The sequence below is a fragment of the Toxotes jaculatrix genome, chromosome 8 (assembly GCF_017976425.1).
Source record: "Toxotes jaculatrix isolate fToxJac2 chromosome 8, fToxJac2.pri, whole genome shotgun sequence".
NCBI classification, from domain to species: Eukaryota; Metazoa; Chordata; class Actinopteri; family Toxotidae; genus Toxotes; species Toxotes jaculatrix.
The window spans coordinates 27,998,366-28,012,446 of record NC_054401.1 but is presented as its reverse complement, the minus strand read 5'-3'; the positions used below and the strand labels follow the sequence as shown (position 1 = coordinate 28,012,446).

Genomic DNA, 14,081 nt, shown 5'->3' with positions numbered 1-14,081 from the left:
AGAAACAGGCCGTTTCCTCCAGTTTCCAGTCTTTATGCTAAGCTAAGCATACCAGGTGCTGGTGGTAGCGTCATATTACCCAGCAAGAAAAGCAAATAAGCACATTTCCTAAAGTGCTGAACTATTTCTTTTAGTAAAGAACAAATAGTGTATTTTATATGTGCTTCTGTATTGGTTCAGCATTGTTTGTTTTGAGAAGCCTATGAGCAAAATGTAGCTATTATCCAAGGACCAGCTTTCCACACATATAAATATGATACTGCAGAATTAGGACTGGCATTGGTTCAGTGCCGTGTTTATAACTGGCTCATGGAGAACATGGGACGGCTACTGAACACACAGTGTGCAGAGGCCGAGTCAGAGGCTACACTCTGATCTCAGGTCTCATTAAACAGTGGCGAGCGTGGTGGGACACCTGTATCGATTTATCCATCAAAGGCTAATTTCAGTGCAGAACCCAGGTCTGACTGAGCAGTGACGAGCTGAATACCTGCTCATATTCTCCCTGCTCTGGACCCGACCCACCCCAAGGGACTTTAATGCAGTGGGCTTTAAGTGACACGACAACATCCTACAGCGTGCTGAGAGGACCACACTACCATACCAACCTCTTCATTTCTACTTATAATCTTCCAAACATTAAAACATATATGACCCTATATTTCAAATGGGATGGAATGTATTTATTTAGTGCAGAAAAATTGATTTAGAAAAATACTAATTTTATTTTCTTAGTAATTTTTAATTACTGTCTAAAACAAATTATACAGACAACAATACAGAACCACTTGTTTTATGTTCTTTTTTAAATATCTGTGTGTCTCTTTAATATCACCTGCACACCGTGTGATAACAGCAGCATTGCAGGTTCGTTACCCGTCATTCTGTGGCAGATGGCTCTAATAATAGTACTTCATATCAATTTGAAGCATGTCAGACTGTGTGATGAATGCACTGTGAATTCAGTGATATAAATGCAAAATAGGAACGAAAACCCACGGTTTCTGTGGGATCACAGTGGCTCTCTTCCTTTCAGCTGCAGACAGACCTACATCAGCCTCATAATAGGATTCACTCAGCTGAGTCACATGATCATGGAGGCTATAACTCCTGATCCACATCCATGACCTCAAATAACTGATACATGTCTCTGACCTGGATATCCCGATATTACTGTAGCTTGTCAAAGCCACCTGTTGGTGCGAGCACGTGCTGCACAGCCAGAGTTTTAAACAAAACTATCCTTTGTTTATACTCACTCAGATTGTCATTTATCAAACCCCATTTTAGACACGGTTTAGTACTCTGTACTTGTTACTAAAACAATGTGACTGTGAGGACGCAGTGTGTTTGGCTGTGCTGTAAACAGATACAGAGGTTTCTCTTCCTCTGTTGTACTTCTAAAAGGGAAGTTACAGGTTGTGTATGCTGCGATACGTCGTTTCCAACGGCATTCTTCTTATTAAAACAACCAGGACTGAAATCTTCACAATGATTAACAGATAATCTTTTTTTTTGGTCCATTCATTCCTTTACTGTGCAAAACTAAACCTCCTCTTAGACATGAGTGGACGTGTACAGATTGTGACAACGCTCGCTCTCTCTCTCTCCCACCATCGCTTTAGCTGGGAAATATTTAACCTTTTCACAGCGGAGATTTTGACATGTCAAAGCATTGCTCTCTTTACACGAGGCTGCCAAACCAACCAACTCGTTTTTATCCTTGACGTTTTCTTGTGTAAAACCAATAAATACTATTCAAAAAAACTCCTTTTCCCTTTAAAATCCACTACAGAACCATCCTCTGACAGTTTGCAATAGCTTGAATACCATTCACAACAATAACTTCAGGGTAAATATAGTATTTTATCACCTACTCTCTCTGGAATATTAATCCAGTCTGAACGGGCCTCATGAATGTAATAATATAACTTCAATGACGGGATATAAAAAGTAGAAATGGAATTTTCTATGTGGCTGTGAATAGATTTGAAGGTAGGATTCATAAGGTTTCAACACATCAAACGAAATGAAAGACACACGATTGAAATCATGTCACATAAACAGCAGCTGTAGGATCAACACTTACAGCGGGAAGCTCTTCAGTGAGTTGACATCCAATTTTGAAACTGCCAGAGAAGTTGGATGTCATTACAAGAGTTAAACCTGAACTGGAAAAGTCCAGAGCGAGAGTAAAGAGGCGAGGTCCGCCTCAGGTGGCTATTAAAATGAGCCCAGTGTTTTCACGCTCGCAGCTGAATCATACCTCACGCTGGCTGCACGGTATAATTGGCCGTACGCCCCGCACGGGCACGAACACACCGAGCTGTGAAACACATTTCGTGAGATTCTTGAAAGAGGGTGCAACAGAAGCTACACAGAATATGTAGGAGTGTGTTTGGGCCTGCTGATGACCTTGACTCCTCCTTGGTAAACAAACAAAAGCCCAGAGACAACAAACCGACACCTACCTCTCGAAGAAAAGTGCCAATCAATTGACAAGGACAAAAGCGTATAATGCCACAGAAGCACCATATCCACTTAACACTGGCCATGACGGAGAGCTGAATGACCTACAGAGGATGAAGCACACAGCTGCTGTTCTTAGCGCTCCAGCTGTTTATATGGGTTTCTGTGCCTGTGTGTGTGTTTGTGTGCGCATGTGTGCTTGTGTATGTGGACAAATGTTAAGTGGTATTCACACCCCCTGCCTGGCCTAAATTCCCACAGAACTCAGATCGCACATCTGTGCACTGTCCTTCCCACCCACCCACTGTCTGTCTCAGGACTTAGGATCCTGCTGATGCCTATGGCTTCTCTCCAGAAGAAGCAGAGCCTCCATGTTTACCCCTCCATCGCTCTAGCATTGTTATTCTGCAGTGTGCTCCAAATTGCCCTCCACCTCCGGGGCCCTGCAGATCAATAGAAGTGGAGAATAAAATCACATGCACACACACACTGTGAAATAAAACTTCTTATTGGAAAACATTTTCGCTCACGACATCAGCGTTGCAATTAATTTAGGACTAACTCATAAAACAATAGGTCAGCCTATAAGGGGACGAGCCTTCAGACAATTACTGCTTCATAGTGCTGGTCAAACAGCTCATCAGTCTGCTGTTTGCTTGCCGTGAGGGATAAACTGCAGCTTTGTGCTGCTGACGAGCATTGGAATGCAAATCAGCAGGATGATACAACACGCGCGCATGAAACAGACAGGGCTGCTGCAGAATTTTAAAAGAAGCGCTGTAATCCCTATTCATCTAGGGATGCACCGATACCGATACCAGCATCGGGTATCTGTCAGATACCCTGTTCATGTACTCGTACTCGTATTCATAAAAGTGTCCCGATACCACAGCACCCGATACCACTTTACGGCAGCGCGACGTTCAGTTGGGCGGTCAGGTGCTAATTGAGAGCAAGGAGGAGCAATGTCGGCGGTGTGGAGGTATTTCAAAGTGGATGATGGCGACAAGAGTAAAGCAGACTGTAAATTATGCTCTGCAAAGTTGTCAAGAGGAGGGACGAAAGCGAGTACTTTCAACACAAGCAATCTGATAAAACATCTAAAAAACCAACACAACGCCGAGTTCAAAGAGTTTGCTAACAGCGGGAAACGGCAACAACCAACTTTGCAGCAAACTCTGGAGAAGAGGGAGAAGATGTCAAGAGACAACCCGCGCGCAGTGAAAATAACAGAGGCTCTTACCCAGTACATTGCTCTTGATGACCAGCCGCTATCGGTTGTTGATAATGTGGGATTTAGACGTCTTCTCAGCGTATTGGAGCCGAGGTATGAGATCCCTAGCCGACACCACATCACTGACACAGTGTTGCCAAAGCTACACGACTTTGTGAAGAGGCACATCCACAGCCTGTTGCAAGACATTTCAGCCCTGAGCTTCACCACTGATATTTGGACGAGCAGCGTCAGCCCGGTGTCCCTCATCAGTTTAACTGCACAGTGGATTGACGAGGATTTTACTCCGCGAAGAGTCGTCCTGCATGCAAAACAATTTAGGGGTTCGCACACCAGCCAAGCGATTGCAGGCGTGTTTGATGACATGCTTCAGACATGGGGGGTCCCTAAAAGTTCTGTTCATGTTGTGCTACGTGATAACGCGAAAAACATGATCAAAGCCATGAGTGATGCTGGACTCCCGAGCCTGCCGTGTGTGGCACACACCCTCCAGCTGGCTGTCAATGAGGGGCTTTTAGCTCAGAGGACCGTGGCTGATGCTGTGGCAGTCGGGCGAAAAATAGTTGGACATTTTAAACATTCCGCCTTAGCCTACTCCCGCCTTGAAGATATTCAGGTGCAGCTCAACCAGCCAATAAAAAGACTCCAACAGGACGTGCAGACCCGCTGGAACAGCACGTACTACATGCTGCAGTCTCTCGTTGAGCAGAAGAGGGCTCTGGGAATATACGGGTCTGAGCATGGGCTTCCCGACAATCTCACGGCTCACCAATGGTCACTTTTGGAGAAGGCTATTACTGTCCTGGCTCCGTTTGAGGAATTAACACGAAAAGTAAGCTCCTCTGATGCATTGGCATCTGATGTCATTCCTGCTGTGGCCGTACTTTTAAGACTTCTAAACAAAGAAACAGACGGTGATCATGGCATCAAAACAATGAAGGGGACCTTAGCTGCAGCTGTCAAGAGGAGATTCATTGACACGGAGAAAAACCCTTTATACTGCATCCCAACTGTACTCGATCCAAGGTAAAGTGTGTGTCAGTCTTTGTGTGCTTAGCTAAGAAGAGAATATCATAAAAACAAAGTTTTTCATTATAACCAACCTAAAACATGTTATCATTTAACTCGTGAATAATCAGCTTACTTAAAGTTAATTGAAAGTAATGATGTAACTGATTCATTCTAACAGTACCCGACTAGCTTGTCTGTAAACGGCTAATATATTATTTTCACTGTTTTAGGTATAAAGATCGTTTTTTCTCAAACATCAACACTGCTACGGACGCCAAGGAAATGGTGAAGCTGGAGCTGCAGAGGGTTTACAGAGGAGAGACAGAGGAAGATCTGGGAGAGCCACCTGCCAAAAAGCTTCTCAAGGCAGAAGCCAGCAGCAGTTTGGACTGTGTGTTTGAAGAAATAGCAAATGAGCAGCAATTGGTATCACAGAGCCATGCACCAGTGGGTGCTGCCATTCAGTTAGAGACCTACCTTGGAGAGACCACAACTGCTCGGGAAGACAACCCGTTGCAGTACTGGGGGGTTAATAAAGTGCGGTTCCCCACTCTGGCTCAGATGTCACGGAGATACCTCTCAGCACCATGCAGCAGTGTGGAAAGTGAAAGGCTTTTCAGCTCAGTGTCCCACATTGTAGATGAAAACCGAAACAGACTAACAGCTGATAATGCAGAGAAGCTGCTTTTCATTAAAAAAAACTTGCCCCTCACTTTTTCAAAATAGACTTAGTTCTGACTGACAGACGTTGCTGATTACATGATAATGCCTTAGTTGCTCTGCCAGTTTTATGTTGGTACAGTTATATTTCAAGGCTATATTTAAGTGAAATATGTGGCAAGGCTGTTTGTTAAAAAAAAGATGCAGTTGAATGCTAAAATGTCAATAACAGTACTTCTATTTGAGTAAAATGTGTGGCAATGCCATATATAATGTAATGTTCAAATGTCAGTCACAGCAATTTCTTACAGCCAGAGAATGAAACAATATTTGATGAAAATAAAACATGTTTTCAAGTAAATGTACGAAGTGTAATGGCATTAATAAGTACTCATATCGGTACTCTGTATCGGCAAGTACTCAAATTTAAGTACTTGTACTTGTACTTGGATTGAAAAAATGTGGTATCGGTGCATCCTTATATTCATCACTAAGCACACTGCTCCAGGCCCTCAGATTAGCTCTTACATTTTACTGTAGCAAACCTGCGCAAAGTGCCAGAGTCTCAAAGCGAACGGTGCTGTAGAAGCGTGACTTCTACGGCTGGATTGACCTTGGCCTGACTCTTAACTTCGTGTAGCCTTGCAGCTTCTAAGAGTTAAGTAAACGGAGAACACTAGGCTCCAATGATGCCGAGAAAATGGCAAGACCTGCTCTGGATGAGACAAATGTAATGGGGCGGTGTGTGTGTGTTTACTGGCTGGTTGTCAATGCTGTAAATGATGCCACATTGACAGAAGTGAGGACAGGATTAGGGATTTGCTTGGCCAGCAGATGGCAATAAGTCTCCTAAAGGATGCTACCATGAGCCCTCTAAGACCTTGGACACACTGATGCGTCAATGCTGTAAAGTTCAAGACTCAGGTGACGACATATTTTTGGAAGGACTCTTGGTGTGCAGTCTTCCCCAAGACAATGTCAGTGACCATAAAGTCTTCAGCAACATCTGGTTAATCGTAACACTTACTCCACAAACCAGGCAGAGGTCTACAAAGGAGCTCATAGGGAGGCAGTGAGAGAAGAGAAGACTTAATGAACGTTGGGATAAAACATGAAATAGTTACACTCCTTTACAGATTCTATACAATGCCCTTCTTGAGCCCACAGTTTGATTAAAATGAACTGCTTGTCTGTTGCACTGAACAAACATGGTAAGATTCAACAAGTGAACAACAAAGCTGCATGTCTCATAAAAGACCAGCCTCTGAAAGACCATGTAAAGATCGTTTCATATAACGATAAACTGGATTTGACGATTTGCAGATGTGGGCGTCGCGGTTATGTCACTGCAGTTGCGCTGGCAGAAAAACTGTGGAAACAAGTGGAGGGAAGCAAGCGAAGATCCCTGATCTAAGGAAAAAAAAAAGGTCCCGTGTTGGATGTCAGAATAGGAATGGATAAAAGACAACCTTCATCTTTATAGAATCCTGTCATCGAAGACATTCTTTGATAGTCGTAAGCCAATTAGTGGACAAACACAATAGATCTCTAACGTAGTATTGATTTGCTCAGCCCCTCCTAGGCTGCAAACACAAAATACCTCATCGCTGTTTACACACACAAAAAAAAAAGTCTATGAAGACTGTAACAATCAAGATTGTCTGCCCCATCAGCAGCAAAGACTGTGGAGAGGTGGGATCTCTGTGGAGTGTTTCAGAGAAGTGTCTTTATGGCAGCACGATGTGGAATCGGGGTATAAACACTCAATGCCGCGCTGGCAGATTTTGAAAGAACTCTGGTAATTTGAGGGAGATAGCTGCCTGATGTGACCTGACGAATCTGGTGGGTTGATAGACTGGAAGCACATCAGATGTATAATCTGGAGCAAGAGCTCCCCCATAAGCTTTAAGTCAATTCTGTAGCAGTTCAGGCAGCCAGTGGGAATGTTTGAAGATCTAGTTAAGCTGTAATGGCAGTTGTAGTAGGAGTAGTAATATTGATAGTTCTACTACTATGGTTGTAGTAGCAGTGGTGATTTATCATAAAAGAGCAGTACCAGTATTAGCAATGGTCTGCATGGTGGCAGTAGTATTAGTAGCCATAGTAGCAGCATTTATGGCACAGTTCTGTATACACCATGATGGGTCATCTATTCAGTATAACATGAGTGCAGATGATAATGTGACGAACCAAAGTCTCATAATCCTGATATTTTACACAACATTTTTGCTCTCTGACCATCAGCATTTGGGAGGAAGCTTGAGCAAATACATCAGAGATGAAATCATTCCTGACCCACCCTGCAAGAGCTCATAACAACCTCACAGTTAAAAACATGGACAATTTTCCATTTTAAACATGCAGTAAGTTTAAGACTAGATGTCTTAAATGTACTGTATGTGCAATCAGTGTCCACATCAAACACCATCAGGTAGTTCCGGGCTGACCTCCAGTTATTGGAACAGGAGATTCAGTTATAAAGCATGGTGGTGAGGTCGCTTTGTGCCCTCTGTCTGTCAGCCTTTTTGCTTAATGCTTAATGTGAGAAGAGTGAATTATTCTCAAGGCCCTCATCTGTGGCAGCCTGCTCTCTAGGTGTGTGCCTCTCACATGTCCACTTATTATCCAACCCACAAATACGACACATTGGCTCAAAAAAAAAGTCCACAAGGTGAAGAAGTGCACGGAAATGTGGAAAAATGTCGACATTTAGCACTTGGGATGAATAATTGAGGAAATCCACCACGGCTTTTCCTTATTTCAGTGGCTGAAAGAGAATCTAAAAACAGTTCAGGTTTGACTGGGATTGCATTGCTATAAATGTGAAGCGCTGCATCTCAAATAGCTGTCCATTTGAGAGGGAGGAATCCTTCAATCCTCAGGCTTTTGGTCATGGTAAACTGTTGAATGACAAAGTGCTTTATCTGGAGCTAGATAAGGGAAGGTTGCAGCCTCCTGCAGATAGCAAGGCAGCCACTGAGGATGAAAGACATCCTTTGTTGCCAACCCAGATTCAGAAAAGGAAGCCTGTCAACAAAGCAGCTTTTGCTAGCTTTCTGCGGCAGAGAAAAAAAAAAGAAAAAAAAAAGTGATATGGCCGCCTCACTCTTCTGTGGGTTCACTGTGCTGTTGTGTGATGTGCAGAAATTAATTTCATTGGGCATATTTAATAAAAAATCTTTTATGGCTCTGATGCTAAAACAACAGTTTGCTGACTTTTTGAAATGTCTTTTATCATTTATTATTTCCACTTCTGTATCGGGTTGAGACTGTGTTTTATTTTTTTTCCTGATATGTTCAGATGCACAGTATGAGGTTTATGATTTGATTCAACCACAACACGATTATGTTTTCAATGACAATGTATGACAGCACAATGCTTGTGCTTCTTCATTCTTTTTTTTTTTCTGGCACTGGTTTGAATTAATATATTTGAAAAAAAAAAAAAACTGCCATATATGCATTAAATTGCAAAAAAATAATACAATAATATTATTTTAAGTAAGGATAAAATAAACTAAATTGTCAAAATAACTTGGGTTAAAGAAATATAATCAGTAATTCAAACAGAAACCTAAAAAGAGAAACAAAATACACTGGAAAAGGTTTTGTTTTTTTTATGGAACTTGATCTTTTAGCTCCAGCACTGTGAATAATTCTCTAAAGCCCTTGATTTTAATGACAGAAAATGCCTGTAGGTTGAAAGTTGCCATTTGTTTTAGTTATTTCATTGGCTCGCACACAGGTTTTTTTTTTCTTGATGTTTCCTCTTTCTTTCGTTCTCTGTCATGTTTTTCTGGTGCTGTGTTGGTTGTGTTAGCTGTTGTGTAGGTCATTATCACCTGGCAAAATCTACAAGTAGTCTTCAACTTCAAACTGTTCAAAGCTAAAATACTACATAGCCATGACTTCATTCCAGGTGGAGAACTTTCTGTCTGTAGGATTGTCTTCTGCTGCTGGCGTCTTTGAGGAGTACAGGTCACAGGAAACAGTTTAATATAATAAAGGTGATTACAACTTTATCATATTAGACAGTTTATGTGCTATGCTTAGCTTAGCATAGCACGTAAACTGAAAACAGGGGGACACCACTAGTACGGCTCCATCCAAACATCTCTTCTTTTTATCCATAAAAAAATCCAAGTGCTTTATGAGGGGTTATGTGCTGGGCTATTTCTTTACCTGGGAGCAATCCACTCGTTGCCTGGAAACTGCTCCCAGCTAAGAAATAGGCCGACACGTAATCCTGCATAAGACGGCGAATGCTGTTAGAGGAGGATGAGAACCGTGAGAATGAACCAAAACTAAAGCTACGGACTGCCACCTTCTTTAGCTTTGAGTATGGCTATGTGGCAGTAAGTAGATAATTATCTCAGTCATGTTTACTGTGAATAAAATTCATAAACAGTGGTACACCTATATACATCATGTTTGATTTAATGAGCTGTTTAATTAGCAGTCCATTTATTCAGCATTCTGCAGTCATGTCAGCGTGTCTTGCAGCGCTGATTAAATATTCAGACTCTGACTTTTGTCTGTTGTATGTTTGGCACATTTCTGGATGTCTGCAGCGGTCCAGGGCCATCAACACATATCATCCATGTATATGCTTGTTGCTTTGATTTAAATGAGGTTTGAACGAGGAGACAGAGTGTGCCGCCGCCATCATTCAGGGGTGATTAGATGCTTTAATATAGACACCAGCTGCTGAACACCAGTTAATCAGCAGTATCAGAATGAGAGCGGATGCCTCCAGCTCTGCACAGCTACCCACCACCTACAGGAGTCAACATTCAACTATCTGGGCATTATAATCTCACGTTTATAGCAACATCACAATCCAATATTATCGTTGGGATTGGTTAGAAATATTGAACCTGATTTACTTCTTATACCACACAACTTGTTACACAATTTTTAAAAAAATAGAAATATAAAAAGGTTTTTAACCTGCATGCAACACTTCCTGACTCTTCATGTCAAAGGTTTTTTTTTTTTCATATATTTAACTAAGACAACCATCTTTAATTAAGCATAACAAAGTGTTTCGAGTTACACAATCTGGTTTAATTGGCATAATTATGCTGTAAAGTTGGCTATTTTAACATGGGGGTCAATGGAGAGCTGCTCACTTCTGGAGCCAGCCCCCAGCGGCAGCCGAGGAAGTGATGCTCACTGCTGAAACCTACAACTCTTCCCTTGGTTAAAAGAGACTGAATATTGGACTTAACATTCAACAAGTGACCAGAAACTGCTCTTTGTCTACTGAATGTGTACATAGGGCAAGTGTTATGTTTTACTGTAATATGTTCACCATATCAAAGATATGAGCCTCTTGCACTGTCCCTAAGTGGCTAAAAGAATGTAGGTTTAATTTCAGAGAAGGTTTGTAGTCACAGAAAATCTACTTTGTTGAGGTTAGGGTCTGATCACGGTCATGGGTAAAAGATATTAATGACTGTTGGTATCATCCTAGATGTAAACAGAGAACTTGTGTGTAAGCTATTCTGACTCAGCTATCAACGTCCTGCTGAAGAGGTTCTCTGATGTCTCATCAGAGTCCTGCTCTAACAGACATCACCAGTCAGACTTGTATGGCTACAAGAAGTCCTTGTTAGGAAAATACAAACACTGGTCGTTTTCGGTAACTAAACAAAAGACTGATGCTGTTGTTTCTCTGCTGAGGACTTAATCTGTATCGCCACAGCTGGACAACATTTAACTTTTTATCTCCAAGGGCTATACTATAAAAAATTTCTCACACATTCCTTTTGTTGAGTGTAATGAACATTATAGGTCAGCAGGGATTTAGACATTCAGTCGTACTTTGCCTAAAATCTGTAAGGGTAACGAGCACTCTGCAGGACTACCAGCCTGACCCACTAAACCCACATCATAACCATCAGGCTGATTCACAGTTATATGATATTCCATTACCCTTCTTATGTCTCATTTCATAGAATCACCTTCCTCTATCACCTTCTTCCGGTGAACAGTCGGGGCTCATTCCCTGCCTGCAAACACCAACAACACTGAACTACGGAGCATATGGGGAAGCTCCACAGCCTTCAACATGATGGATGTGACATCACATCCGACACCATCATCGCTGCATGTCTCACGACAGAGACCCACCACGCCAGCTCCTCACCTCCATTTGCATTTTAATATCTCAGCAATATTTAATCCATTAGGTTCCCTCCAGGGCCGATTAGTGGAGGGTTAATTAAAGATGCGATTAGACCACTCAAAATTTATAATAAGATGCTATCCCTGCCCCTGTGCTAACACTCAGGGCCTCATGCTGTTCATGATGGCTGAGAGGACTCATCTATAAAGATACTCAATACTACATCTCCCAGAATTACCTCTTCAGGGCCATGAGGCTGACATGAGCAATGGCAGAAGAAGCCTTGCTAATTTACACAGATAGTGCTCATCTTTGGATTCTGGGGAAGTTATACAGAGTAAAATTAAATTGCTCCTCAATGTGGACTCCTCCAAGAGGGAGGTGAGAGCTGGGTGAGTGAGTACATGGAGTACAGTTAGTTCACTTTCAACTCAGCGGTCAACCTCAGATTGGGAGAATTTCTCACTCGAGCCCTCGCAGGCTAACATGCGCAGATTAGCCAGCAGCTGTCACACAGATCAGATTGACAGAGGCAAATAAACATGGCCAGTGGCGACAACTTAAACTGTGACAGTCAGTCAGTCAGTCAGGATTAGCTGCTACAGTGGGAGTCATATGGAGACAAACACATGCGCAGCACTCAAAGTTAATGAGTTCACTGAAGCTAAAAGGCTATATCCTAAAATTGGACTCATGGTAGGGGACAGCAGAAAAATCACATGCATATTTTTAACCTCCACTGAGGATATTCATTTATTCATTTCTAAGTTCACCCCCAGAGCTCTGTTCCTGACCTTAGCTGTAGGCTGTAGAAAAAAAAAATGGATGTAGGGTGAGTGATGGACAATTTGTCAGTTATTAGAACCAGAAAATTCAAATTAGGTCAAAGGGAAAAAACCCTAGCTGGAAGAGCAAGTAGCAACCACCATGACTTAAATTGACAGAAGACATGTCAGTCACTTAGTAGATCCAGGCAGCTCCTGTCAACTTGAAAGTAAAAAAAAATTCCAATTAATCAATACCATTGGAACATGGCCACAGAGTTCCTACTGGGAGGCACCACAGTCCATAGTCCAGTGTTATAGGAGTGCAATAAACTAGTGGAGCAGGCTTAAAAAAGCTGCAGTAATCAATAATTTTAATGAATTAATTAATTTGAGCTTACTGTGTAATGTGAAAGGTATCGATAATACCAACAACTATTCTGTCTCATTTCCAGAAAGTGGATGTTTTCAGTGGAAAAGCTGTAAAAACTCACTGTCCACTTCCTGCCCTGGCACAAAACAGCAGACGTACACAGTCAGAGAGCAGCTGATCAACATAGTGGAGCATTTAGCAGCTACAGAGCCAGATATTATTCTCAGAGGGTGGTGGAGACCAAAAACAAGACCAAAAGGAGAGTTGATATTGGACTGAAAATTCATCACGTGGCCAGAAACAAAATTCCAAGAGAACATTAATGTTGCTCTGTGTTTGTTGGAATATAACACACAAAGCCAAATACCTTTGTAACAGTTTACGTTGATGACTGTAAGTGCCAATGTGTTGCATGGTCTTTTTATTTAGTCCATGTCCTGAACCTGAATGCAGTAATCTGGTAAATAACACGTTTTTAACTACACTTGAAAAAGTAATCATAGTACTGTTGATCTAACTTCAACACAAAGAGAGAATCAGTGACTTTTTGACTTAAAAGGATCTCAGTGGAATCTGAGCCTTTTATCTTGAGGTCATTAGTTCACTTCAGTTTGTGGTTTTTGTGATGGCTCTCTGATTCTATTCTTTACTCAAACCTAAACCTAATTCTATTTCTAACCATAGAGCTGACCACAGGTCTAATGCTTTATAGAAAGAAGCGAAAATGGAAAACATATCCTCAAGTGAACAAACACGAGGGCACATACAGTACATGCATACACACGCTCACGCCATACAAAAATAAATGAGTAATCTTGGCTCTGGGCTCCTCTCCACCCTGGTGTGCTCAGCCAGAGAGGGTAGTGTAGAGTGCGGTTCCTTTGGCAGCAGCATGATGTGGTGCACCCTACACACACACACACACCACACACACACCACACCACACCACACCACACCACACACACACACACAACCAGCAGAGAGGAGCATTCAAGGGTATCTATCGATATCTTCCTGCAGCTCAGGAAGAAGGGGAGAAAAAGAGAAAGGAAGAGCTCAGAGGTCGAACAAGAGGGAGCACAGGACGAATTGAGGAGATTTTCAAACACAGACCTAAAACACTGATCTGGCCCTGCAGTGTGATCTGGCGACTAGACTAAACACCAATGTCACCTTGGTATATACTCTGATTTCATCCAGTGTGGTCCATCTCCAGCATGATAGAAGTTCCTGCCTGACCACTGGCAATGTTAAAACGTGCATTTCCTTGCCCATTTATTTATTGATCACATTTTTTTTTTTCAAAGTGTGCTTGTTGGGAGGGTGAGCATTTATTTACAGAACTGCTATCAGTATAAGAATTTAAAGTCAGGAGAGAATTTTTACTTCCCCTTAACAGTAAAAATGTTTATAAACCTTTTTGAAAGTACTCATCACAGA

At 42.0% G+C, this 14,081-nt stretch overlaps 1 protein-coding gene across 2 annotated transcripts in view; it reads right to left on the bottom strand.

Moving 5' to 3' along the window:
* Positions 1 to 14,081, bottom strand: part of cdk14 (cyclin-dependent kinase 14) — a 153,336-nt gene that overhangs the window by 119,273 nt on the left and 19,982 nt on the right. The window contains exon 1 of one of the 2 annotated variants that reach the window (XM_041043470.1): positions 2,090 to 2,186. The exons of the other annotated variant lie outside the window; for it this stretch is intronic. Coding sequence (XP_040899404.1) covers positions 2,090 to 2,152 — 63 coding nt within the window. The 5' untranslated portion in view covers positions 2,153 to 2,186. Of the gene's footprint in view, positions 1 to 2,089; positions 2,187 to 14,081 lie in introns of those variants that run through there. 2 annotated transcript variants of the gene reach the window in all.